The 27,817-nt window shown below is 36.4% G+C and overlaps 1 protein-coding gene across 6 annotated transcripts in view; it reads right to left on the bottom strand.

The window, feature by feature from the left end:
• Positions 1-4,443: 4,443 nt before the first annotated feature.
• The window catches only part of FERMT2 (FERM domain containing kindlin 2), a 70,031-nt gene continuing 46,657 nt past the window's right edge, over positions 4,444-27,817 (bottom strand). Inside the window, exons 5-18 of one of the 6 annotated variants that reach the window (XM_033108444.1) lie at positions 24,618-24,650; positions 24,061-24,286; positions 23,854-23,956; positions 22,096-22,203; positions 18,643-18,777; positions 17,879-17,928; positions 16,525-16,649; positions 10,749-10,855; positions 10,394-10,615; positions 8,384-8,407; positions 7,840-7,860; positions 7,124-7,248; positions 6,731-6,872; positions 4,445-5,718 (exon numbers count right to left, since the gene is read on the bottom strand). In XM_033108444.1, the coding sequence (XP_032964335.1) occupies positions 5,545-5,718; positions 6,731-6,872; positions 7,124-7,248; positions 7,840-7,860; positions 8,384-8,407; positions 10,394-10,615; positions 10,749-10,855; positions 16,525-16,649; positions 17,879-17,928; positions 18,643-18,777; positions 22,096-22,203; positions 23,854-23,956; positions 24,061-24,286; positions 24,618-24,650 (1,595 nt within the window). In that variant the 3' untranslated portion in view covers positions 4,445-5,544. Of the gene's footprint in view, positions 5,719-6,730; positions 6,873-7,123; positions 7,249-7,839; positions 7,861-8,383; positions 8,408-10,393; positions 10,616-10,748; positions 10,856-16,524; positions 16,650-17,878; positions 17,929-18,642; positions 18,778-22,095; positions 22,204-23,853; positions 23,957-24,060; positions 24,287-24,617; positions 24,651-27,817 lie in introns of all 6 variants that reach the window. The other 5 variants (XM_033108445.1, XM_033108446.1, XM_033108447.1 and 2 more) reach the window with 5 other exon arrangements.

Raw genomic sequence — 27,817 nt, 5'->3', positions numbered from 1 at the left:
AGGAAGTTTGAATAGGGTGTGTGTGTGTGTGTGTGTGTGTGTGTACGCTCACATGCTGGTAACTATTTAGTAAAAAACAGAGAATTTTAATGTACACATTCAGCCTGGGAAACTTTGTATTGTTTATTAAATAAAGCAGAGAAAGCAAGAGAGGAATCAGCACAGTGGGAAATAAGGTCACCGGATAAGGCGCTTTTTTTTTTTGCTACTGTTTCCTGTTCTGGATGGCTCTGTGACCCACTCTTAAGAATTTCATTCCTCTTACCCAGATTGAAAATTTCCCTTTCCTGTCACTCTCTCTGCTATCTCCCCCATTCTTGAGCTGCCAAACCAAAGCAGTCCAAACACAGTTAATTTGTTGAAGAGCACAGGGCTTTCAGTAAACAACCTCTTCCTGGATATTACTATGTATAGAAGACTGTAATTTTATTAGCACAGTAAGAATTGGGTCAACTTAGAGCAGATAGCAGGTCAACTCATCCTTGTCACTCTTCACAACTATATAGCTACAGAAACAGGGAATGACTACAATAGCTACGAGAAAAAGTTGTGGGGGGCAGGAGTTTTTGCATCAGTGTCCACATTTTTAGAATAAGCAGCGCACAGATGGCAGCTGTGAAGGGTTATGCTTTTGGGAGAGGCATTCAGTAAGTATCAGTAATGATACAAAGACCTGTTCTATTATTTTCTGAATTATCAAAGTGGTGAAAATGTTGCCATGGTTTAAGTGATTACTCTAAAAATAGCGGCAGCCCTTGTCAAACTCATAGACAGTAGAAATAGTTATGAAAGGCATAGGACAGGGATGAATTCCAGAGGATCCAAAAAAGTTCTGAGTTAACATTTTATTGGGAAACTACTGTAATCAATGTAGGTAGAGTTGTGTACGTCAAACATTTTATTTAACTCTATAGGGTATTTCTCCATGTAAATTAAGGGTCAGGAATCCAGCCTGGTCTGATCCCACTTCATCACTAACTGATAGCTATTTAAAAGCAATATTTAACACCAACCCTCCCTCCCCGCCACCACTGCCAAAACAAAAAACAAAACCCCCAAAAAAAAACCTATGGTATATGGAATGAAAAAGGCATAATCTGCCATATCGTTGCTTTTTGGCCTGTGAAAGAGGAGAACATCAAGACCTGCAAGTGGCTTTCCTTCTACAAAGTTCATGTCTGTAGGGTGATGGATGTGTTATGAAAGGTGGGAATCCTTTCATAATACGATGTCTGACAATTAAGCTCTCAAACTCATCCTAGAAAAAGTGCTACATACCTCATTGCTGAATATCACTACGGTCACCTTCGAAGTACTCCCCTTGGGAAGCTATGCACTGACGCCAGCACCTAGTCCACCCTTCAAAGCAATTTTGGAACTCTTTCTGGCATGGCCATCAGAGCTGTCATCTTATTACCCTTGATGTCCTGAATGTCATCAAAATGTCGTCCTTTCAATAGTTCCTTTATCTTTGGGTAAAGAAAGAAGTCATTGGGGGCCAGATCAGGTGAGTAGGGAGGGTGTTCCAATACAGTTATTTGTTTACTGGCTAAAAACTCCCTCACAGACAGTGCCATGTGAGCTGGTGCATTGTTGTGCTGCAAGAGCCATGAATTGTTGGTGAAAAGTTCAGGTTGTTTTCATCTAACTTTTTCATGCAGCCTTTTCAGCACTTCCAAATAGTAAACTTGGTTAACTATCCAGTTGGTACAAATTCATAATGAGTAATCCCCCTGATATCAAAAAAAGGTTAACAACATCGTTGCAACAAGTTCGAGAACTTAATTGTCAGACCACGTATAGGTATATTGAATCACAATATATACTTAAAATGTTACAACTTTGTCAATTATACCTCAGTAAAACTGAAAAAAGAAAGTTCATGTCTCTAGGTCCCTGACTTTTGAAGTTCAAGGTTGTGTGAAAAGTAATTTGTACCAAGATTACTGATTAACTACATCAGGGGCTTCCAGCAGGTGTCTAATAACATGATTTAAGAGAAACAGTTGGAAGTGAGCTTGGTTGCTCCCCATGAAACTTGAGTCACACAAATCAGAAACCTGAAACTACATGTCTGGAAGTCCTAGCCAGTGTTCTTTTTAGGGACCAATGTTCTCTGAAGAGATACCATTACCAATCGGGATGCATGAGGGTTGGTTGTTTTTAATTGAATTTTTACATTTTTCTATTATAATTCACATATTAGTTTCAGGTGTACAATGTAGTGGTTAGATATTTATATAACTTACAAAGTGATCCCCCCCAAAAATCTAGTATCCACCTGACCGTAGTAGCTATTAACTATATTCCCTATGCTGTACTTTACATCTGTGACTAATTTGTACTTCCTAATCTTTTTTACCTTTTTCACCCACACCCTCAACCACCTTCCCATCTGGCAACCATCAGTTTGTTTTTGTTTGTTCATTTTTTTTAAGATTCTACATATAAGTGAAATTACATGGTATTTGTCTTGTTCTGTCTTATTTCATTTAGCACAGTACTCTCTAGGTTCATCCATGTTGTTGCAAATGGCAAGATTTCATCCTGTTCTGTTTATGGCTGAGTAGTATTCCATTGTATGTATGTACCAACTCTTCTTTATCCATTCATCTATTGACGGGCACTTACGTTCCTTCATATCTTGGCTATTGTAAATAGTGCCGTGATGAACATAGGGGTACATGTGTCTTTTTGAATTAGTGTTTTGGATTTCTTCAGATAAATACCCAGAAGTGGAATTGCTGGGTCATATAGTTCTATTTTTAATTTTTTGAGGAATGAGCAGTTTGTTTTTAACACTACTGGATAGGGAGATAGAAACCAAGTTTCCACTTCCAGCTCTGTATTGGCACTATTATAGCTGTGTGAGTTTAAACAGGTCATTTGGCTTCTCTGAGCCTCATCTATAAAATGAGGAGCTGGATTGTATGCCTCTAGAAGAGCTAATTTACGTGAAAGCATGTAGTAAAGCTGATAATACATAGTTTGTATCCAAAAAATGTTTGTTTACTCTGTATTAAACTGTGCTGAGGCTATAAAAATTTTAAGTTATAATAATTTATTGATTTCCAAAATAATTATCATTATATTCATTAAACAAGTACATATTAACTGATCTTGCGTATAAACCATGAGGCTCAGACACAGTCCTCAAGAAACTAATTTATTAGGGACAACAGGATATACTCAATAAAGATGACTCTTAAGTTCCAAAAATAATCAAATTCAGTGGTAGTTCAGAGGAGTAAGAGAACATTTTTGGCTACAAGGAAATTTGCAAGTATTCATGGAAAAACACCTGAGCTCTCTTGTAAAATTTCTAAAATGAGATTTGGACATATGGAAGTTGGAGACATGGAAGGAGGTTTGGGGATGAAGACATACCCGGTTTGGTGTATGACGTGGAGATGGGCAAAGTGTGTCCGTAGAATGTGACCTATCCAGTTTGATTGGAATGCAGACTATTGGGAGATAAGGATGAAAATGTGAGCTGGGAAACAGCCCCCAGAAGACCTCTGAGCACTTGACTGGGGACTTTGGCATTTATGCTGTTGGCGACCAGATGTCACACAGCTGGGATCCAGGTGGTGCTGTCCTGGGGGTGACTTAATCTCAGAATCACCGTGAGGCAGTGGGGCAAAGCAGACTGTTCTAACTTGTGGGGAGGCTGGAGGACAATAAAGGACTCGGGTGTGCCATCATTTAAATATATTGAAGGGCTTTTAGACATGACTATGCAAGTTGGTGACCTGTCCGTAAGATGCGAAAGGGAATGTGTTACTTTAAAACTTTTATTTTTAATGGAAAGGAGCTCTAAAATTTTGCAGTGATGCCTGTTATGACATGGCCTTCAAATACTAAGAAAAGCCATGGAGAATGTGACCTGAGCTTTGCTGTAAGAGGCCACTGCATCATGGCAGGCACAGGACAAAAATCTTAATTCAGGTGACGGTGATAGCAGACAAGAGGAAGACACAAGGTTGCATGAGGGAAAGATCAGTAAGACTTGGCCTCATTAAATGCAACAGGTAAAGGAGAAAGTCTAGGTCTGAAGGTTCAAGTCTGAATGATGATGTAACAGTAACGGAGTAAATTAATGTTGTGTTTTTTTAAAACCAAGAGTCATTTTGCTGTTTAAACCAAATTCTGCCCAAGTTAATAATGTCTGTTCATCTTTTTGTCATGTTTTTCTTTATACCTACATTTCTAACATTTAAATATTATACAGTTCATTCTTAGGTAACAGGAAAAATGAGGGGTTTTCAATTTAAGCGGAACACTCTTAAGAGATTAAGTATCTCCATCTGGTAACGCTTTAGAATACTATAGCAAGTGGTTCTCACACACAAGATGTAGGCAAAGCATTTTTAAAAGGCACAAGTTTGTTTCTACGAAGTTAATACTATGTAGACCGTAAGAACAAGAAGTACAAAAAGAAACATTAAATAAAAGATTTTGCTTTTATTTAAAATAAAATGCATTTATACAGTCTTTGAACCATGGATTATTTGACAACATTGGTAATCCACCCTCTCTGGCACCCCTTCGGGCTATGTGAGCTAGGAATTTTGTGACTAGCACCAATACAGATTGTAACAGCGCAACAGACTAGAACGTGGCCAGTCCAGGCATTAGAGTTAAGGACACTGTGGCAAATCATGACTATAATGAAGTCATTCTTAATTTAGCAGGTATTAAAACTGCACATCAATTATATTTTTAAAAGCATTTAATGTAAAGATGCTACATCTAAGCCATTTGCTAGTTGTGAGTAGTTTAAAAAAAAACTGTACAATTTTATAAAATTTGTGTTTTGTACATTAGTTACACAAAAATGCATACTTCATAGACCTTTACTTCATATTGCAATGCAAAAGTTGCATATTTTAGGCAGACAGTGAATATGCTGGTGAATACTAAGTGTTGTAATACAATATGGTGTAAAAATAAAAACACAAGACAATATACATACATGCTTATTCAAGGACAAAAACAAACCAAGCATAACGGACTAACAGCATTCTCCTTCAAGGTCAAACAATGACATTATTAAATATCAGGCATCTTTTGCAGGCCTGATTTATTTTGGGGGAGGGGATGTTTCAAATGGCTACCAGAAGTAGGATATCTTTAAAAACACAAGGTCAAATTAAACATACATTAAAACACATGCATTAAACATGATAAATAGACTTCATATAGTTTAAGCCCTGGATAGCTTTAAAGTAGATGGCTTGAGTTTCTTTACAGTTTGGCTAGCTTAAATCAGTGATGTTTTGTTCCCGACTTGCCCACTACTTCAGTTTTCAATTCATGGCCCTAAGGAATGTGTGCCATATTCAAGTTCATATACTGTATCATGATAGCAGATTAATAGTCGTGCTTGTTAGTGCACATATTAACTGGTCTGGTAAGGCAAAAAAGTTTTCATGATAAAAGATAAATTTCAAGCTTACTTTATTAAGCAGCATATAACAAACAACAGCTTTTAAAGTTAAATATTGTCATGGCCATGGGGTTTCCATTACACAGTATTTCTATTCACACCCAACCACTGGTGAGTTTGTAGAACATCTCTTCATCTAAACTCTCATTTTGGTCTTTTGCACGTGTTGAGAGAAATATGTAACCACCAATGAATTCATGAACCACTTTGCAATCTACTTCAGTACAAATGAAGGACAATCGTACTTCATCTGCAAACTCTACAGTGACCTGGAACAGAGAGAGAGACAAAGAACCGTAAATCCCAGTAAAACTCCAGATGGGCGAGTCCAAGCAAACCTACTGTGCTATTGAAGGTCTGTCCTATCACAAAATACCTGATCCTCAAATATTCTGTTTTAATCATAAACTAATAATGCCTTCAAGTCCAAAAGAGTAATAAGCAAAGATTACTAGCCTCTCCCCCAATCCTTTTTAGTTTTCATGTTCTGAAAAGGAAGACAAGAGGTTTAGGTCATTAAGTTCCCAAATGACCTCTGGTGATTCGATTAATAAGAATGTCTCTCCTCAAGTCCTGGGAGAAAACCTACTTCCTGTGTTTAATATTAGCTTTAGATATTTAACCTTTAGGTATCATGTTTAAATATTTCAGAAATATGAGATTCTATGAAGTGATAGGAATTGATACAACAAACCCAGTGATCTTAAAACAAATGACTTATTAGTAAAAGATTCTGTTTATTTTAAACGATTTTCATGTACTCCATGGCTAGGGGCAGCATGCTACATGGTAGTAGATGGGCCAGGCTTCAGAGCCCTAAATATCTAAGTCTGAATCCTGATTCTATTACTAAGTGTGTGGTCCTGGACAATGATGGCCCTCAGGCATCTAAATTTTAGTGTCCTCATTTGTAAAGGCGGGATAATCCATCTACCTCCCAAGGCTGTGGTGAGATTTAGAAACAGGGTACAGATGTAAAACACCTGGTATCATGCCTTGCACAAAGCAGGCATTCAATAAACAGTAGCTGCTATTGTGAGTGGAAGGAATTTATATATTATAGAAAGACAATCTTAAAAAAGATAAGGCAATCTTCTAAGCAGATCGTTATGTCTTAGAATTTCAGTAACTGAGCTAGTTACGAAATAGGTGAATTTAAGTGGGAAATGAATAACCAACCTTGTTTTATACTGTAAGAAGTAATGGTACAAATAATCTTCAGAATGTATAGGTCTTTTTCTTAATTTTTAGCAGCATTCAAGTAACACCGTTATAGCTTACCATTTTGATTTCCCAGTTTACATTCCACTGCTTCATGTTACTGAAACGCCATGTTTTAATTGCGTCTCCTGTGCTGGCATCCATCCTAATCAATCTGTTATATGCAATTCCAATAAGTTCTTCTTTTTTGCCTCCTTGGAACCTACGGTAGTAAAAACATAGTAAATAAGAGTTTAAAAACATGTGGGGGTGGGGGCCATGTTGGTCTGTTTCTCTTCAAGATATGTGCTCTTTAACTGTGAATACATTCCAACAGTCTTTAAATTTTACTGTAAAATAGGTTAATGAGTCTCAGTTGTAGCTCTAAATGTTTAATTTCTAATTACACGAAGGAGATTGAGTAAAAAGGCACCGATTAAGGTTTATACTTAGGTGTTTAGTAGAACCACTGACCTTGCAATGAAGTGTGTGATGCCGAATTCTGGTAAGGACTGCCAAGCTTGAATAAATCTCATCTTGGCTTCAATTAGGCTCATCTGAGCTACATTCTGATGGGCTTCCAAGATTCTTGCTGTTATCTAAATATGATTAAACATCACCGATACCATTGGACATTATTCTTTCATGGTAGAATCAAGACAACAAAAAGATTAAAAAATTGAATTAGGTGTCCCACCCCAAAATCATATGTTGCACGAGTTGGAATCAGAAAATACCTGAAGCTACATGTGGGAATTTTAGTAACATAATGACTTTTCAAAATAAACTTTGATATATTCTTAATTTTACTGTCCATATACTAAGAAACAAAGTACTAGGAATACATAACTGCCACTTCTGACACATATTCCAAGCATACACATATTATACTGCTATTATAAAATGGCATGTTCTAATCCTCATATACGTGGTATATTTTAAATTTAGCACCAAGATACATATAATCAGAATGAGTACCTAGGATACAAGTTTCTAGCAAAAATAATACTATAATTTTAAAATTTTTCTAAAGGAATGATTATAAAAGTTGAATTTTAATTTAAATTATACTCACTTTGGGATGACTACTCCCACAGGAGTGGAAGGAAATTAATCCATGAGGGGAGATTGTGGTTAGGGCTTTAAATATATTTATTTTCTTTCTTTTTTGGTAAATATGGAGAACTTACCAAATCTCTTATATAGCCTGGCTGTAGATGGCAATGCGAGGAAAGAAAAAGAAGGCAGAAAGAAAAAAAAAGGCAATCAGAAAAAATGGCAATGAAGCAAAGAAAAAGTTGCGGTAACCTGCAAACCAAAATTCCAGCCAAAAACCATGCAAAAAATTACTTTAGGTGGAAACCAAGCAAAGTAAATGCAAGCATGAAAATGAAAATGAGGAAGCAGTGATTACTTTCCATTTAGAATCCTGAGAAACACTCCACATTATTTTAGATTGTTAAGTGTTACTAAAATAAAGGGTAGATAATTGTAGGGAGAAAATAAAAAGAGCAAATACCCTTTTCCCCGTTATGTACCAGTTCTTACTGGTTCGGGTAAGGCTAATTATTTTAGTGGCAAAAATCACAATTAATATTCAAAAGCCTTTCATTTTGTCTCCAATTGAGTCAGATAATATGATCCATGCACGGCTTTACAGAAATAAGTTGAAGACAAAATAATTGCAGTGACCGTGCTGTTTATTTACACAAGAAAAGCAAACCCCTCAATTACCATCTGTTTTTTGCATCCTTTTTCCTGGAAGGGAAAATAAAAGAGATGCCATACACTACACTAGAAATGGTGGCTATAAACATATTAGTCCATTTCAATTTGGATTAACATGAATAAGGCACTAAACAACTCTTTAAAAAGTAAAAATCCAGTTTGGGAGACATATTCATGTGAAAATACCCATAGCAAGTTTAATTAATTAATATGTAGCTTTGGGGAATTAAAATAGAGTCAATATAACAAAAGCTGTATTGATGGACGCAAAGGAAAACAATGCACTTATGCCCTGGTAGGGATGAATGGCGCCAAGGCCGTCACATCTTCCTACCTGACTCCTGAGTGCCACTGGATTCCATAGTTTAACAATTATTAGCACCATGTGCAGTGACGAGTATAGCACTCGACACATTAGAAGCAACTGAACTTCTGCCTATCAGCACTTACTAGTTGCTAGGGTAATACATGGTCTCTACCTTCTGGGAACAACTTATAAGTCTAGTTAGGGAAAGGAGGGTTAAAAAAGAATGTGCATTTGATAAGATGCCACAGTGGAAGACAAGGCCAGAAGGATCCTTAACCACGGACCACACACATGCTGCCATCCTGCCATCAGAGCCTGTTAGACATTCACTGTCTTTGTCCTCAAGAGAATGTTCAGTTGACAATATAGTTGAGAACTTTTTAAAGTGAAAACCATCATTTTAAAGGCTGCTGGGAAAACAATACATATCTTTGACAGCTAAACCAACATTTGGCCACTTTCACAATTATACTTTTAAGATCTTTCTTTCCTGATAACTGATAGTGAGATGATAAGATTGCTAAGATTTGAATTTATTCATCGTCTTTGAAGACAAATGAATCTACTTTCAGAAAGTTTCTTTACAAATAATCTTTAAATGAAATGCCTAAGAATAAAAAAATGAAATTAGTATTTGATTTTCTTTTCAACTTACAATCTACATTCCACAAAGCTCCCCAGGGCAGCATTTCCTCCATTCCTTACTACTCCCACATCGTATGACTGTGGGATAAACAATTTCCATGTAGCTTACACAACCTCGGAAACTGAAATACTTGGTAATTAAAACTTCTGAACATTTCTAACTTCTACTAAACTGATTTCAGACCCCTGTGATAAGCATGATATTTAAAGTTAAGAATTACTAAGTGTTCTGGGTATTTCACTGGACCTTTTTAAGTAATGTTTTTTAATTAGCTCTTAAAGATAAAAATTAAACTAGATAAAAATAAAATATTTATTTTAAAGGTCTTCTTCACTCCCCACCTCCCAAACTGAAGCCTTTTCCTTTTATGGCATGACGTTTGGTGTAGAGAATACTGGGGTTATCCCAAGTGAAATTCCCCTGAAAAGAACCTTTTATGTTGTACCCAAGAACCATTTTCCTACATAGCAATCCTTTTATGGTATTAATTTCCAGAAAAGGAATTCTAAACAGAGTGAACAAAAGCAGTGGATTTCAATGAAAATTTATCAAATTTTGTCACATAATGCAAATCTTGGTTAGGTTAATATTAAGACAAGACAATTTTAAAACGTAGACTATTTCTACTTTTGTAAAATTTATTTCCAAAGCTGGAAGAGTCAATTTCAACAGCAAGAAGTGTCATTATAGATTGTGTTGGGAAATGAATAAAACTGCATGAATTAAGGAACACAAAGCATTAAGACCATATTTAATTCTCTGAAAGAACATCCTGTTAACAGTGATTTCCTCAGGTTGTTTAGAATAAATACGCTCCCAATTAGTTTACCTCATTCTGTCCTATTAAAATGATAGGTTTTGTTTTTTTTTAAATAACCAATTTAAACTGACTGAAGGCTACTGGCCTGATTTCTGATTTTATATTCTAGCCATCTGATATGAAATTAAGACTACTAACTGAAACTAAAAACGTTTTGTTGAAGAGGGGAAACTAAATTTAAAGTATATATAAAATTGTAAAACAAACCAGCAGAAAATAGATGAAGTAAAATGAATCAAGTACCTGCTTATTCTTGTACTTTTTTAGATAGCGAGGGGACACCAAACACTCAGGATTTATATCAGTTGTGATCTGCTCTGGTATTAACTGAGGATCTGGGTTTAAATGCTGCATCTTCAGAAAGGAAAGAATATTCTGAACTTCTAGGTTATAAGAACTGTCTGCCATGGTCTTGCCTTTGGAGGCTAGTCTGCATGCTGCCATCCAGTGTGCATACTGTTTTTCCTGTTGAAAAGAAATATTGAGGTATGAGCTGTATCACATGATGAGTCCTTTGAGTATAAGATATAAGGATGACTAGTTAACTCACTGAAGAATCAAAAAACAATTGAGGTTTACTTTTAATTGGAAAACTTACATTGTCACAACGAAGCCAGATTTCATTCATGCCTTCTGCAACTGGAATCAGGAGTTTAATGTTAAATTTTTGGCCTGAAATGTTTACATCTGGGGTAACTTCACATCCTGTAATAAAAAAAAGATATTAAAATGGTCAAATATACTTTTAAGAAATCCCAAGCCAATACAGGCAGCCTTCATTTTAAGGCATTGTAACATGAAGAATTTTGCTGTTATGGAATCTATAAACCAGAGAATAAATTCTTTATACCCAATAATTTTGTTAGGGGTGGAGCAGAAAGTCAGATCAAATATAGAAGAGAGGTAATGACACAGCATTTGTGGCCCTTACAATTCACAAAACTTGACTGAGAAGGAAAAGATCTTGTTAAAAGGATATTACCAAAATATACCTCTTGCACTCCAACAAGTTTTGATATGTGTTGTGTTAATATTCCGTTCTTTGAATCTTAAGTTATTTAGGATGTAAGTTTCTAAATGTATGGAGATTTAAAAATTTATTTCTGTAATTAAATTCTAATTTAATTGTGTTATGATTAGAACAAATGACTTTTTGATGCCTTAGAAAACTGGGAGGGGGATTAGCCAGTTTGAGTTACAGTCCTACATGGGAGCCTCTTCAGAGCCCTGCTGCTCCCGAACCCAACTGCTGTGCCCCGACTCCCGTGGCAGGAGCCTGCGGCACAGGGGAGGGGAGCACAGGCTCTCAGGAACTGCATGCTACCAGGCGTGTGCCTCCTTGCACAACTCCAGGGTGTAGGAACACTGAAATGTTTACACTTACCAATAGTTCAATTCAGAGGGTGACCATATGCACAAAAATGGTTTCTTTAAACTGTAATTTCTTCATAGATATGACTCAATAGATTAACTTTATGCACAGTATTTCAGGAGTGCATCTGCCATAGAAGGTAACATACACTTGTAGACGTGAGAAGTCCGTACAAAAATAACTGGTATTCAGAATTTCATCTTATGGGCAAGTTCTCAGAAATACATACATTTATGGGTTACAAAATCCATGTAATCAACTCTGGTAAGTGTTAGCTGGTAGCTTTACAGAAGATTTATTGAACACATACACAGTTAAATAGGTTGGCATAAAAGTACCAAGCGGTATGTTATAGTGGAGAAGAGCTCTGCAATCAGACCTTTCTCTACCACTTAATAATTATAACCCACTTAACATCTCTAAGCCCAAACTGCCTGACCTTAAATCCACTCATAAGGATGCTTTAAGGATAAATAAGACAATGTACGTATCAAAGCTCCCTAACGGGTATCCCAGTTGTTTGTACTTAGTTCCTGTCACCCTCAATATGTCTTAAGACAATCCAGTAAGTTCTATGGTGAAAAACGTAAACTGTTAGCAGGGCATTCCATTGCCTTGCTCCTTGTACTGCAGCAAGTTCTCTTGGCACAGAGTGTACACAGAACAAGATAATAAACCTCTATATATCTATGACACAGAAAGAATAAATATTAAAATGTCATTTTTTTCCTTCACATAAATGTTTTAAGTATTATATAAAAGAAACAGATCAGTTTAGATAAAGGAGATCCTCTTCTCTCCACAAGCAACTCCTATCATGAATTTGGCAGACTGTCTCCCTCTCTTTACTTTTTAAAAAATATATGTACTACATATAAATAGCTACAGCATTTAACTCCTTCTGTGCAAGCATTAGAAACCATGAGGAAGTTGGGTGACAATGTGTTAACCTGCAAAGTTAAAACAGAGAGATATTTGAAGATACACAATCTTTTGCAAAATTCCATTAATTATTCAAGTGGATTTAAAGTACACAAACCCCAAATTCAGCCTCTTCGAAAAGTAAAATACCAAGAAAACTAAAATGGGAGAGATGCAGGTGACAGTGTAGGCACAGTGGCACTTACTGGGCCACACCCCAGATGACATTCACTCGAGACCACCTTGGCTGCCTATTTCCATAGCAAAATGCTGGGCTTCGCTGTATCCCAATTACTATTCCTGTGAACTGTTCAATGCAAACAGCTCATTCGGATCACAGTCTTCAATCCTAACTCTCTTTCTCGGGACAACCTCACCTCCGGGTCTTCCAAGAACATGAAAGGCCACCAGAAGTGCAGTGCCCCCGTTTCCTCCCACCGTATTGGATAACCCTAGCTGCCCTTGTTCCCATACAGTGCAGGCGGCCTCTCTCCTCCTAGGCTCTCCTATCCAAGCGGGCTGGGTTTTCTACTGTCCCAGGAACCTTGCTCCATCACAGAGATCCTCTCTCTCTCCCAGATAGTAGGTCTCTTTCAACTGTGGCATTTCCATCAACAGTTCATTTCCTTGAGTCTCTGCCATCTTAAACCACCAAATGCCTCTCTCCTCTTTATACCTCTGTCTTCTGTTACTGTCCCTTTTCCTCCTTCCATGTCATAAATAAGGGCCATTAAAAAGCTGTTTCCTATTAACTTCTCAATAACTGTACTCTGACTCTCATACTCAAAACACCACTGAAATCTGCTGAATCTGTTCTGAATCAAAGCCAATGACCACCTCCATGTGGCTTAGCAATCTTTCTCTTACTTTTCTGCAGCATTTGACACTACTGACTACTCTTGTCCTTTTTGAAACAACTTTTATCTTAGCTTCCATCATTTCCATGGTCTTCCTATGCTGTTTCCTTTGTAAGCTCCTCTTCCTCTAATCTGCAGGAGTGTTTTGCGGGATTCTGTTCTTAGCCGTCTGGTATTATAGACAACCATTCCAATGGCTAAATTTACCATTAATGCTGATTGCTACCATTTTGGTATCCATAGCATGGATCTCCCATGATCCAATGGCCTACAGGTTATCTCCAAAAAGACATCCCACAGGCACCTCAAATTTAAAATACCCCCAAATCACACTCATCTTTCTCCCGCAACTCAGATCTTGTCTATTCCCAATCTCGGTATCACCCTATCCACCCCACTGTACAAGCCAGAAGCAAGTCCTGCCCCTCGAGCCCCTCCCAGCCAATCACCTAGTCCACTGATTGAACTACTACGTTTATATCCTTTCTCCATCCACACTGATAACCTTCATTTGGATCACTATCACTGCTCTGAAATTACTCCCCTACACTGTAGCCAATACAAATATGATAGATACTGTCATTTTGTTGTTAATAATCTTTCAGTGGCACGTTATTGCTGCCAGTTTAAAACACAATCTCCTTAACATTTTTATCCACTAATTCCTGCCAACTTCTTCTACTATTACCTCATGTTAGCAGGAATCCAATTCAACAGCTACTAAGGAAGCATTCATCCTCCTCCCTTGAACTCTGCATTCCAGCAGCACAAGCACCCCAGTGGTTGCTGATGCTTTTCTCCAGGCATTTTTGCACACCAGTCTCTGCCTGGAATGCTCTTTTATCAATGCTCCTCCTCCTTTCCGTGGATCTGTTTTCTCTTTTGGATCATAACTCCGACACCATTTCCCCCGTGAGGTCTCTCCTAATGCTCTCCAGCATCACTGAAGACTGGCTAATACAGCATCCTTACCCCTTGCTCCTTGGCCTGTTTCTTTGTAAAGAAGCATTTACTGCCTGAATTGTAGTTGTTTATCTCCCCAGCATAGCCTCAACATCTTGCAGGATGGGACCATAACTGGTTCTTGCCCATGTCTCTAGTACCTAGCCGTTTGTGGCACAGGAGTTCAATTCATATTTGCTAAACTGAATTTTTCGGAACTTTGCATTTTAGATCTCACCTTACAGAGCATCTAGACCAACGCCCTCATTTCTCAGAGGAGATATTAAGGTCCAAATAGGCTATTTTTCCAAACTCACAGAGCTTGTTTGGTGGCAAAGCGGAATCTAGGCCATTTGATTCGTAGGCCAATGTGCTGTGCGGAAGAGCGCTCCTTTGGGAGGACTTGGGCAAGGTGGGGTGAGGACACCTTGTGAGGTTCCCATACTGGGACGTGACTCCCCATCATACAAAGTCAGACAAGGAGAATGTTAAGGATGGAATAGGGACAGAAAGGCCAGGGGCCAGAGACAGATCTGTCTCTTATTCGAGAGTGGATAATCTGAGCTGGTCCTGGGCAATTTAGAAGGTAAGCAAGAAGAAAGCTACAATGGGTTCTCAGTAACAAACAATGGTAGAGACCCAAAAGTTAAACTCATGTGACTTGAGAGAAAGGCAGTGAGACTTATTAAAAGTTTTAGGAAAATTACAGGATTCCAATACACGAGCATAGCCATCTTCTCCCCAGGATAGAAGTTTTCTTTCTTGTACAATGTGTATAACTATAAAGCAACAGTTCAGATGACTACTGGGCAGAACAGAAATAAGGTAGAGATTTGGGCTTTTTGTTGAAATATGCTAAAAATATCCTAACGTATAATGTACTAAGAAAAATTACGAATATAGATCAGGAAAAGCACCTCTGTATTTTAAGTGAAATTATTTTGGGAAGCATTTTTGTGAAATGAGTCAGGGAGCCCTCTTCTTTGGTATTTTTTTCCAAATACAAATATTTTTAGATATCCGGAAAGACACTGCTTTACATATAGTAATAAATGTACATGTAAAATATAACCCAAAGCAGCTGGGCTGGGCTGAAAGGAGCTCCTCCCTGAACACCACCTCCTAACTGGCCTGCCAAGGGAGGTGCAACCTTCATTACAATCAAGAAATTGGGAAACCAGGCGGCTGCCACTGCCCGGAGCCCCGAAGCACCCAACTCCTTTCTTACTTCTGTTTCTCCAACACTTTCACTCAGGTGGGACTTCAAGTCTCACAAGAATTCATCTGATTAGAATCTAAATCTCACTGGAAATGAGTCTGAAAAGTGTATTTCCGTTTTCTGGCCTCTGCTAAGGGAAGCACAGTAGGTGTGGAACAGTGAGCAGCCAATGTCCTGTCCCCTTTACCAAGCATGCAGGGTGTCAAGGGTCCCCGTACCGACGGTCCCCAACTTATCATGGCTCGACTTAGGATTTTTCAACTTTGTGATGGTGCAAAAGTGATACGAATTCAATAGAAACTGTACTTCAAATTTGGAATTTTGATCTTTTCCCGGGTTGGTGATATGCAAAGTAACGGGGCGCTGGGCAGCCGCAGTGAGCCACAGCTCCCAGTCACATGATCATGAGGACAAATAACCCGTGCTCTGCAGTGTCCTGCGCTGTCAGCGGGTTTTGGATATTTTAAGGTCGGCTAGGCTGAGCTATAATGTTCAGTAGGTTAGGTGTATTCAATGCATTTTCGACTTACGACACTTTCCATTTACGGTGGGTATATCTGGACGTAACCCCATCCTAAGTGGAAGAGCGTCTGTAATGAGTGCTATGTGAGCTTGTGGGAGAGTGGTCCTCAGGGGGACAGCTTCCTAGAGGGAGTGGTATCTAAACTGGGAGTGAGCCAGATGGTTTTAGGGACTACTACTACAACTGAGAGGCTCATCCATCATCATGACTAAAGGCCCTGAGAGAAGTCACCGCAAGAGGCAAGCAGGGTGTCCTCCAGCTGCAGAAGAAGCAACCCAACTTGGAGAGGAAATTCTACCACCTGAACCAGTGCATCCATCAGATAAACGAAGTAAAGGAGCAGTGTGAAGAATCAACAGAAGTAGTCTACAAGTCTAAGACAAGAAGAACTAAGTTAAAAAATACGTATCTAAACATAAAGTACCTAAAAGAGTAAAGAAAGTGCTGAAAAAAATTCCCCCCCCAGCAAAGTGAAGCTTATTGAAGATTAGCTAATGGATATTCCACCATCAACGCTGGCAATTCCAAGGCTTTCCTTACCTCTCAGGTTCATCTGGTGAGCTGGTGTGCCACTGGATTCTTCTTTGCTCTTATAGCAAGAAATAGATGTATCTTTAAAGGTGCACCAGTATTGCTTGTAACCTTTTAGAGTCAGCTTTTTTGGCCTATGTGTCAAATAGAATTAAGAGAAAAACCACTTTTGAAATAACTTTATCAATGCTTTGTTTTAGCACTAAAGCTTCACAATGTTAAAAGCCGAAGGCCAAGTTTTACATATGCTGAATTCAGTTCCCTTTGGCCAGTGTGTTATAGGCGGTGTCGCTGTTACTGGATGTGCCCCTTCCTTCCCTGTCAGTCTACTCAGGAAGATCTCACACATAGTGAGTGGGCAGAGCAGGCAGACAGTAGGGCCGGCATTCTAGGATTCCTGTCAGCTCTAGTCATCTCTATCACGAGCAGGTCACACGGAAAGGACAGGAAGAGGTGAAGTAAATATAAATAATTAGGAAGTTCTTAGGTCTCATAATTACCTACAGGTTCACAGGTGCCTTGGAGCCTGTCTGAACAAGTTTACCTGGCCTGGCTAAAGTGAGGGAAGAGGGAAGTGCTTATGTCTCTCAGGGATGTACTTCAATGGAGACTTGAACTTGCCACTCCAATGTCAAACACAAAGAAGAGCAGTCATGAGGGACAGTGGATAAGGAAAGGTACAGATTAAAAAAAAAAGGTGTGTAAGTGGAGGAGAGAGGAGGTAGGCAGCAGCACCTGAAATCACGCCCTTCTTTCAGAAATGTGACACATGCTGAGCTCTTACACATTTCGCTACAGGAAATGGTTTATGCCATAATGGCTGTGTATCTTATAGGCTACCTCACTCCTCTCCTCCTTCCCTTCTCTGCCTTAATGCCTAGCTCTCTTGATTCTGTGGAATATGACTAGATTAATTGTTTAAAACTTTACACAAGAAACACTGGAACCTTAATTATAAAATGTCCCATGAACAAATGAACAGAATTCAATAGAATGTGAAGCTCTGAACGAGGGAATGACCACTGGCAGGAACAGTTTATTATGTCTTGTGCTTTGACCCAGACGGGATGCTTTCTACTGACATGCATGGTACAATCTAGGTTCTCTCTCTCTCTCCTCCTCTTTTTTTCTGCCTTAAGAAAAATGTTTACCAGATAAAACAACTTAATCAATACTATGATTTTAATTTGATAAAAATGGTTATTTTTCCTCATTATAATTTAGTGTTCACCTAATTGGTAAATGCTTTTACAGATGCATATGCCAGTTAATCTTACAGTAAATTTCAATAATGTGAATGTGACTATAAAACTGACACTTATTATTCATCAGTATTTGCAATCCCTCTGCTTTGTGTACTTACTTGAAAACTTTTATATAGTCAGCAAGTTCAGGAATGGAAGTGATGTCACCCTAGGGAAAGAATTTAATCATTTTTAAATTTTTCTTGAAACGTGCAATTTTAATATTTGGTATCTGATATCAAGGACCAGCTCATTTAACAAACAAAATTACATGGATTACAGTGATTACAGTGATTTTAAAGGTACAATCATTCTAAATGCTTATATGCTACAAGGGCATTTTCAAATGTCATAAAAAGCTAATAAAACTCTTTCAAAATGGCAATGTATACAACCCACAACAATATATTGTTGATTCTAATACCTAAACCTATTTGTACCTGCATGTGGAAATTTTGTAAATAATTAACAACCCCGAGATAAGTGTTTATTCTGAATATCTAATTCCTAAGCTTTAAAACCATAAAATCAAACTTAGCATTTAATTTTTCCTGATACTTGTTTCTCTCTTCTTTTTGAAATATTTCAAATGTGTAGAGCTCTAAATGAATTTTACCATGACTAGAAATTAACTTTTCCTCTGCAGAAATATTCTCCAGCTACTTGTAAGAGAATGGGCAGAGAAGATTTAACTTTATTTGTTGGGAGCACTAGAGACTAGAACCATATTAGTTTTAACAGTTTCTGAAACATCGGTGTCTGAATTCTCTACAGCATTCAATATTTCTCGACATCCCCCAAATACTTCATGAGAACCTGAACCCCCAAAAAGGTAATAAGCATCAATCGAAAGTAAATTAGCAGGTAAAAAGAGTCAGCCTACCAAAACTGTTGACGTTTTACCCCCTTCCAAAGTAATCTCCAGGTCTGAAAGGGCAGCATCAACTTCATCAACTTCTTTGTCACTGTTGTTCAAATGATTCTCTGATGTCATGATTGACAGCTTATTGATATGATACTGAAACCAGAAAAGGTACTTTATTTAAATGATTCTTCTAACTGTAAAACTTTAAAATTTTTGAATGCTTTTCATCACCTAATTTCAAAAGATAAAAGTGTCTAGAAACAAAAATGATAGGAAAATTAAGGACATGGTACCTGAAATCAATGTCCTAAATCTGCTAATAAATATTTATCCAAAAGAAGTAGGGTCTTTGGTCATATACAAATGAATTCATAATTTGGGAGGCCCTAGGACATAGTTAACATGGACTCCACTAAGCTCTACATAAACAGAGATTTTCGACTTTTTCTTCCCCACTGAACTATTCCGAGTCCAGAACAGTGCCTGGAACGAATGGATACTGAATGAACAGAATATGCACAAGGTCACTTGTAGAAATGGATTAACATTGATTACCTTATAATTCCACTGTTACCCAGAAACAGAAAGTTAGTTATCACTATCATGTTGAAAGCTAAAGCTGAACTTTCCCCCTCACCCTCATTTCAATGCTGAAAACATGATCAGAGGGAGATGTCGTTTATATTCTGTTACATAGAATGATAAGATTATGTTTATATGTGAACACACACAAGATACTAACATACACATAGATACATGTATGAGTAGTGAAAACTACTCTTATATGTAAATAGAAAAATCTTTGGGTATAGAAAACTAGTCATGATTTTAAATACACTTAGGTAAGTGACTTAGAACAAATATTAATGATTTATTAGATTTTGATACTACACCTTAAGAAGTCTTAGACAAAGGAAAGAATTAAATTACTTAGTTACCTTTCAAAGCACTAAGCAGCACTTCAAATTTCTGATGTATTTATTCTATGAATACAATCTATTCACGGGAACATTTAATGAACTAATCTGAGGCCAATGTCCCTCTGTATTTTAAGATTTAGTGGATTAGTAATGTATAGTCTGTGGCTCTACCTGCAGTTGTGCTGAAATGAGATCCTTACAATGGTAGAAACTTCCATGTTCACAAATCACGCAGAACAGGGTAGGGTGAGGCTCTCTGACAGGGGCCTCAAATGTCAGAGTATATTAAGAATTGTGTGGAGAGATTCTTAGGGTTACCCCCAGAGATTGTGATTCAGCAAATCTGGGGTTAGGCCTGGAATCTGCTTTTTTTTTTTTAAGTAATTGATGCTGAGCAATACTAGGTACCAGCAACATTTTTTGTTTGTTTTTTAAATTTTATTGGGGAACAGTGTGTTTCTCCAGAGCCCATCAGCTCCAAGTCGCTATCCTTCAATCTAGTTGTAGAGGACGCAACTCAGCTCCAAGTCCAGTTGCCATTTTCAATCTTTAGTTGCACCATTCCATGTGGGAATTGAACCGGCAACCTTGTTGTTAAGAGCTCACGCTCTAACCAACTGAGCCATCTGGCCGCCCTGAAATCTGCATTTTTATTGAGTGCTTTAAGAGATTCTGATGCAAAAGGTCCTCATGAGTTAAATGCTCTAAAAACAGTTACTAAATTATCTACTTTGTTTTTATCCACATCTTATTTTGAATTACTCTGTTTCTTATTACTACTGTAGTTTTATTTTACTCAAGGAACAGAGAAGCCCCAGGAGAGAATAGCTAAGAGTAGAGGCTGTGTCTGAAATAGAAAATAGCAGGCATCCCTTTGCCATACTTTCCAAGTTTCCCAACTTCTGGCACTAGATGGCTACATATGGCCTGCAGGTCAGTCTCTGGAAAGGCTTCTAACAACTCGGGACTTGTACTCCAAAATTCTCATTAAATCTAGATTCTAAAATGGTCTACGAGAGCTATGCTTTGGGACATTCAATCTCCACAAATTAAAATCTATGGTTTCTGAGGTATTTTTTACTGCACTGAAATGGAATATCTATTGTACACTGGGTGGAGGTAGGGGGAAAGCTGCAGAATAATCTCATTTCTGTGAAAATACGACTGTGTGTATACTCATTTAACAAATACTTTTTAAGCACCTACTATGTGCCAAGCACTGTATGCATATACTGGCTTTTAAAAGATGTGTTATTTTTATAATAAAAAGATTAAAAAATATATCATACAATAAAAAACTGGGGGTTTCTTTCCACAAGTGTATTTTACACATATTATTATTCTATCATTGGCAAAACCTTCACTAGAAAATTACAAGCTCATATTCTAAGTGAGAAAGAAGAGGTAGAAAGTCGTAATCAAGTGAGGGACTTTAGATAAAATTGCTCCAGAATTTAATTCAGGAAATTCTTCAAGCAGTCTGAACTACATCCAGAAACACAACAAAAGATTAATTAGTTGATTAATAAGCAAGTCTCTAGAAAGTAATTAATTCATCTGTCATCAAACACTTTCTTTTTCTGAGCTTTGTTTCAATTCCATTCTTTCATCATATAAACTAAAGAGAAATTGGCTGTTCTTCCTCTCTAAGGGACAACTTTTTGAGTCTTAACTAGAAAGCTTTTCTGGGCACATAGAAGCACTTGGAAGCTCGAGAGTAATTTTTGTGTTCTACGGGGAAAAAAATTATTTTTATAGTGAAAACTTCTCATAACTAAATACAACTTGGCTTCTTGTAATTATCAGGACTTTAGGTGAAACCAGAATTCCACCATAATCTGAGAACATTTAACAAAGCCTCACTCAGGTATCTGAAATGCAAGTGGTCAATCGGACCTCAGCACCTCTAAGAATGCCAATTTGTGGACGCCACCCGGAAGTTATGTTACCAGAGGGGGTAGCAGTAATGAAGTGGACAATTAATTTTGAATACGCCCTGCTCTAATTATGAATCAGGTGGTGTACAAGAACTACACCTGGGAAAACACTGGCTTAATCTAAGTAGAATATTAGCTACCTAGTTCTGAAGGATTATTTTACAAATTGAACTTGTTTGGTTTCACTAGTCTCTTAAAATCTTCTTAAAAGATATTATTTCCGCCATAGCCCACTTTAAAAATACTATCCCCAACTCTTTATGAAATTATGCAAGTAAGCTTCATTTCATAAATCTGCCTTTCATACAGATTCTATTTCCAAGGGAAAAATGTATAGTTTCAGCTACGTAATATACAATTGGTTGGGTGGGAGAATAATTTTTCCTACAGGACAGAAAACTAACTATTAAGTTACCACTAAACTCTTAGATAAGACAAAATATTAAAGAAAATTCATGTATTTATTTTGCCTTCATAAATGTCTATTCACTTTTTTACATAGCAAAAAGTAAACATTATCAAAATGCTACTGGATTACTATGCCACTTTACTATGTAAAATAATCCCCTATCCTTTTACCCCCAAAAGTCACATTTACTAAGACTGTCTACTACCTGCAAGGCTGCAAACATCATCATTTCTTCTTCTGTGCATTCAATTTCTTCTAGGAGAATTGCCCATTTGGCCTGCTCATAAAGCTGATTGATTCTGATTGCATCATACTGCAGCAAAAGAGACACAATTCTTTTGTAATATAATACTTTTAACATTAGAAAGTTTGAAAACTCTGAATATTGATTTTTAAAGCTTGACAAGAAAAACTTAATATGCAATCTTTTTTCCTGGGATTTTATTCATTATCAAATACACAATAAGATACCTACAGGGTTAGGTATATATACAGAGGAACCCCAAAAAATGTATACACAACTTGAGAGGGAAAAACTGTATTAAAATTGTAAGACTCAATATATACCAATAACAAAAAATGAATACAAGTCACGTTTGACTTCTGCAATTACAAGAGGTGCTCAAAGTGGTTACCTTCAGTTTAATTTTAATACTGTTTTTTCCTTTCTTAAAATGTGTACACATTTTTTAGCACCTTCTGTATATAATTTATATACATCTAATTTTCCATTAAAAATGACATTGAAATATGCCAAAAGATTATTATTCAGCATTAGAAATAGATTCTATATGTTATTTTCCAGGGAGATAACCATTAGATATTATAGTCCTTAACAAAGGAATCTAACTTGAAGACATTACAGTAAGATAGAACTGATTGCCCTTCAATATTGTTATTGCAACTTGCCACACTAAAATGTCATAATCAGAGAGTAAATGAATTATTTAAGGGAATACTTTGCTCACTGTGGAAAAGCATTCCCAAAGTGGATGGTCCTTGGAAACACTAATTATTTCAAAAATCCAAATAGAGGTTACATATATATATATACTTGTGGGAAAGATTTGTTATTATTTAGTTATGCTAATAAACATCAATAGCAATGTCTTACCACTATCTTAGAATGTTAACAAAATACAGAACCCCCTTTCCTACCAGCGCCAAATGTACTTATGTTCCCAAAACATAAGTTTTGTTTTACTAAAATTAGTTATGGCCCGGAAAAGGATTTAAATGATTTTTTCATAGTTCTGTGTAAGTTTTACTGTTGTATAAAGAACTATTTAAACACTTAATAAAAATCGTTAACTAGATACATTAAAATGTAGACTATCATCTAGAGATGAAAAGGATGAGAAGAGAGGCCCCCACTGCACCCCCACCTACCCAAGGGTGATAGGGAAGCTAATGATCCAAATATTTGTGCCATGTTTTTGCTGGGGGAAACTACTCCAGACTTTTATAGTAAATTTAAATCTTATCAGAAAAACAAAGTACTTCAGTAGCACAGATAATGCCCATCATTTGACAGTAAAAAACATATTTATTTGGCTATAAGATAGGAAGACATGTAGACTTAAAAAAAATTTTTTTAAGCAACATGTTTTGGCATATAATTAAAAATCAAAGTAATTGAAAAGGTAATCTTTTTACCTAAAGTACAGCTGAAGAGGTATGAAGAAAACTACCAATTCTGTCCCTTTTACCAAACTAGTGCCTTTAAAATATAATTCAACCAAAAATTCAATTATCTTAACAAAAAAGAAAAGGTTTAGTTATGCTTTCAACCTACTAAAACTTATTGAAAATAGATGCCTTTATTTAATGCTTTGGGTTTTTATAATTATTCAAGACTTGCTATTTACAAACAACTCCTTACCCCACCAACTTCCAAAAAACAAACATCCAAATGAACAAAACAAAAAGGAAAAAAGAAGAAATTCCTCTAAACCCTCGGTACCTTTGGATTCAAATCAAAAAAGCTGTAATACTTGAATCGGAGCAGCAAGGCCTCGTTCTCCTTCACATCTTGTTCCATTAGAGACCTTGAGGAATCGAGCCACCTGGACAGAGGAACAAGAGCAGCGGAACAAAGCAATACAGAATTAGTAACATACTTCTACTTCTAATGGATAAAGGAAGTCTTTAATTATATCTTAAAACTTACCCCTGGTTGATTTTTGCTTTGTCAAGAAGAGCCTGAGGCTTGAACATTTTTGCCAAGATTTCTGGCGATGTGATGGGCTGACTGACAGCAAGGATACCAGGGTTGCCTTCTGACAAAGCACTGTCACCAAACCAAGCAGAAGTTGGTGACAAAGGACTTCCATCATGAGCATCATAAGTGGGGGTCATTGTTTTACTATAAAGTCCTGGGCTTGAATATATACTTCCTAATAAATAACATGAAAAATAAGTAGTAAGTATGAAGTACAGAATCTTACTTTTCAGTAATACATGCTATAATAATATAAAGCACATTGTGAAAAACAAGCTTCATTCTTGAAGAAAGCTCAGTACATTATTTTACCTGCCTTGAAATCATGTGAAATTAATTTTAACACTCTATTTGTAGAACATTCAAACATATAATAACAAGGCTAAAAGAATATAATTAAGTTGGTGGAAATTCTGGGGGGGGGAAATCAGTTCAAGAGAATTAGAAGTTAAGGTATAGCTAAAGCAGACTAATAACTTTTTGTTTTTAATTGTGGCAAGGCTCACCTTTCAGAGGGCCAATGTAAAGAACATCAGTGCCTATAGGAAAGGAAAGAAAGGAATTCAGAAGATAAAGGAAAGACAACAATAGAAGACAGAAACAAAAGAATGAAAAGGAAATGGGAAAAAGAAAAAAAGATTTTTTTCTAATTGTGAATCATAAACTAAAGTACATATTTCAAGTGGATTTAAGAGGAAAGAACCCAAGCTATAACCTAAGTCAAATAAGTTTTCTGTCCAATTCAAAAGAATGAAGTTGTGATCCAGTCAAGTGTCTAGTGACAAACATGTCCACACTTACCATCCTTTGAAATCCATACCCTGCATTTTAAGACAGCTCAATGTTAAGTGAATATTCACATAAATTAAGAGAACAATGTTATGTTAATGTTTTCTCAGTGACTAGCTAAGCTGGTTTAACAGATTTACAAATAAAGTATTAAAGCAAAGGGGTAGATAAAATTTTGGCCTGGAAAAAGGCTAACTGTAACTAACAAAGGTACATTCTGTAATTAAACCCCTGGAGGCAGGGATATTGTCTTTATCTTGATTCCTCGGTATTAAAGGGCTAGTTATACAGTAGAGGCTAAATTAAAAATTTGTCGAATTAGTCAGCTGATGATATATACTCTGTCATTTAAACTACAAAAATTAAGGTTAGACATTTTTTAAAAGTTCAGAATGACATTAAGTAAAAGCACCTCTCCTCCAGAGTCCTGTTAGTTTTGTCCTTTAGTCATCATTTTTAAAAAGCTAATGAATAAATGGGTATCACATTGTTAATGGATGATGGAGAAAAGAAGGACTGTTTCCCTTACCTGATTTAGGAATATGCTTGGGAATCTCTCTACTTTGCTCTCTAACTCCCCCTACCCTCACGCAATGGTACAAACAATTACCTAGGAAAAAGTGATGGCAAAGCTAGAGACTTCTGTAGTTGTCATAACCTATTAAAAAAAAAATCTTTCTAGCTACAGGGTATCTAATTGGATGTCCTTAATATGTGTTTTTCCAATGTTAGTACTAAGCCACTTGTAGAATCTCTACATTGTTTTACTTAAATAAGCAACACAGAAAGCTGTGAACTCTCCTTTTCAGGCCTTTAAAGAACACTGGGGTATTATTCGTAGCTTTAAAAGACAGAACCTTGAACTACAAGGGCATTTTCTGAAAGATTACTTCGGCACCCCACACTAAAAGGGCTGAAAACATTACTCCAGCTCAGCTGGGCAAAGGATAATTCTGTGATAAAGAGAATACATGTACATAGGTGTGGAAAATAATACCTTCTTGGCAGAATCTTCTCACTTATTTCAAAGACCTATTAAACAAATCTTTTACTAAGAATGGCAGAATACTGAACTATAATTACTATTCAGAACTACTGAGTAAAATTAGAGTTGACTGGTTTCTTTATGAAATTTCTGAAACAGAAAATACATTCCCCTAAATCACACATTTAATAGAATCAGCCACTCACGCAAATCTCTTCCCTCTCAATTTCCTATACTTTGTATATTCTACACTTCATCTTTAATCACTTCATTTTTCCTATTTGTTCTTATTTTGTTAGGCACTTTATGGCAATAACTCATTTAGTGTTCTCAGCAACCTCATTATTCTCATTTTAGAGGAGCAAACTGAGGCACAAACAGGTTAAATAACTTGTCCAATGTCAAGAGTTATTAAGTTGCACAGCCAAGATATAATCAGCCAGTCTGCAGCTACACACACTGCCTCCTGTGTACAGTAATTTAGTTAAGCCGTTCCCAACTGGTGTGCATTTATTTGTTTAGTGTTTTGTTATTGATGTCACCACTGCTATTGCAAAAAATGCTTCCAGGAAACATTTTTGTACTTATTTCTCAATTCTAGCAACATTGCTGGGTAAGAGGGTAAGTGCATTTTAAATTCCTTTGAAGTCTCAGTTCAATGGCAGTCGCACTAGCTCTTGTATTCCTGATTGCCCAATTTAAAACATATTTGAAGCAGAAAACTAATAGAGGGTAAGATGAAGTAACATATTTAATCAGCAACACAATATGAGTATGCTGAACTATATGGAAAGATAACGTAAACACTAAGGAGAAATCAAGAGTTGAATGAGCACTACAGTCTCGGGCCACCTGCTATAGATATTAAAAAACACCATATAACCTAATAGCTCCTGAGAGTATTGCTGTATTTTAACATTGTAGAATCTGCCTCATAACTTAGTTATTATAAATTATGTTCTTATATGTTCTTTTTAAAAAGAGAACTAAAGTTATTTTAAAACATTTTAGAAAATTTTCCATCAAATTATACCACAATACAGGTGAATTAAAAATATAAATATGAAATAATTATAAAAGTATTAAAAGGAAATATAGAATTTTTATATCTGTAAAGATTTTGAGTGAAAACTCAGAACTATAAAGTAAATAATAGATTTGACTACATACAAATGTACAACTTTAGTAAAAAAGACCACAACAAAATTAAAAACTGAACGCCAGTATAGGGAACATATCTAACATATCAAATGATTAATATCACTAAAAATAAAAAATGGACCAAGTCCATAATTTGAAAAGTCCAATAGGATAGGAATGGCTATATATGAACATATTCACACTAGTGTTTTTATCAGCGAAATAAAAATAAATTCTGAGATACTACTTATTATCATATTGGCAAAAATCTGTCAAGTTTTTTGTTTCACATTGGCAAAATGTAGAAAAGGGGGCATTTTCATATACTGTTTATGTGAAACCATCACTTTCACATTTTCTTTTTGAGTATATTTGAACTTTTGGAAAACTTTATGGAGTACATTTGATAGAAAACTTAGATGAACAGTTAAATATAGTTTTTCTAATATGGAAAACTTTGAAGCCATTTGTAAAGAACTAGCGAGACCTCTCTATTCTGACACAGAAAAATCATTAAAACATATTGTTCAATGAAAAATACTCAAACTGCAGAATATACAATATATATTTGGGTTCTCATCATGTTATTAAAAATACTAGACATGTAAGTCGTACATAAACACATAGAAAAGGTACTGGCAAATTGCACTCCAACTGTTTGCAATATATTTATACACAGCAATCAAGATATTACTTCTTGAGAGGGAGTAGCAAGAGAGTAAGGTGAAGTGGAATTTCAGTTGAGTAAATTTTCTGTAATGTTTGCATTTTTTAAGAGATGAAAATATGACT

The sequence above is a fragment of the Rhinolophus ferrumequinum genome, chromosome 6 (genome assembly GCF_004115265.2).
Source record: "Rhinolophus ferrumequinum isolate MPI-CBG mRhiFer1 chromosome 6, mRhiFer1_v1.p, whole genome shotgun sequence".
Classification (NCBI taxonomy): domain Eukaryota; kingdom Metazoa; phylum Chordata; class Mammalia; order Chiroptera; family Rhinolophidae; genus Rhinolophus; species Rhinolophus ferrumequinum.
This window is presented reverse-complemented; position numbering and strand designations above follow the sequence as displayed.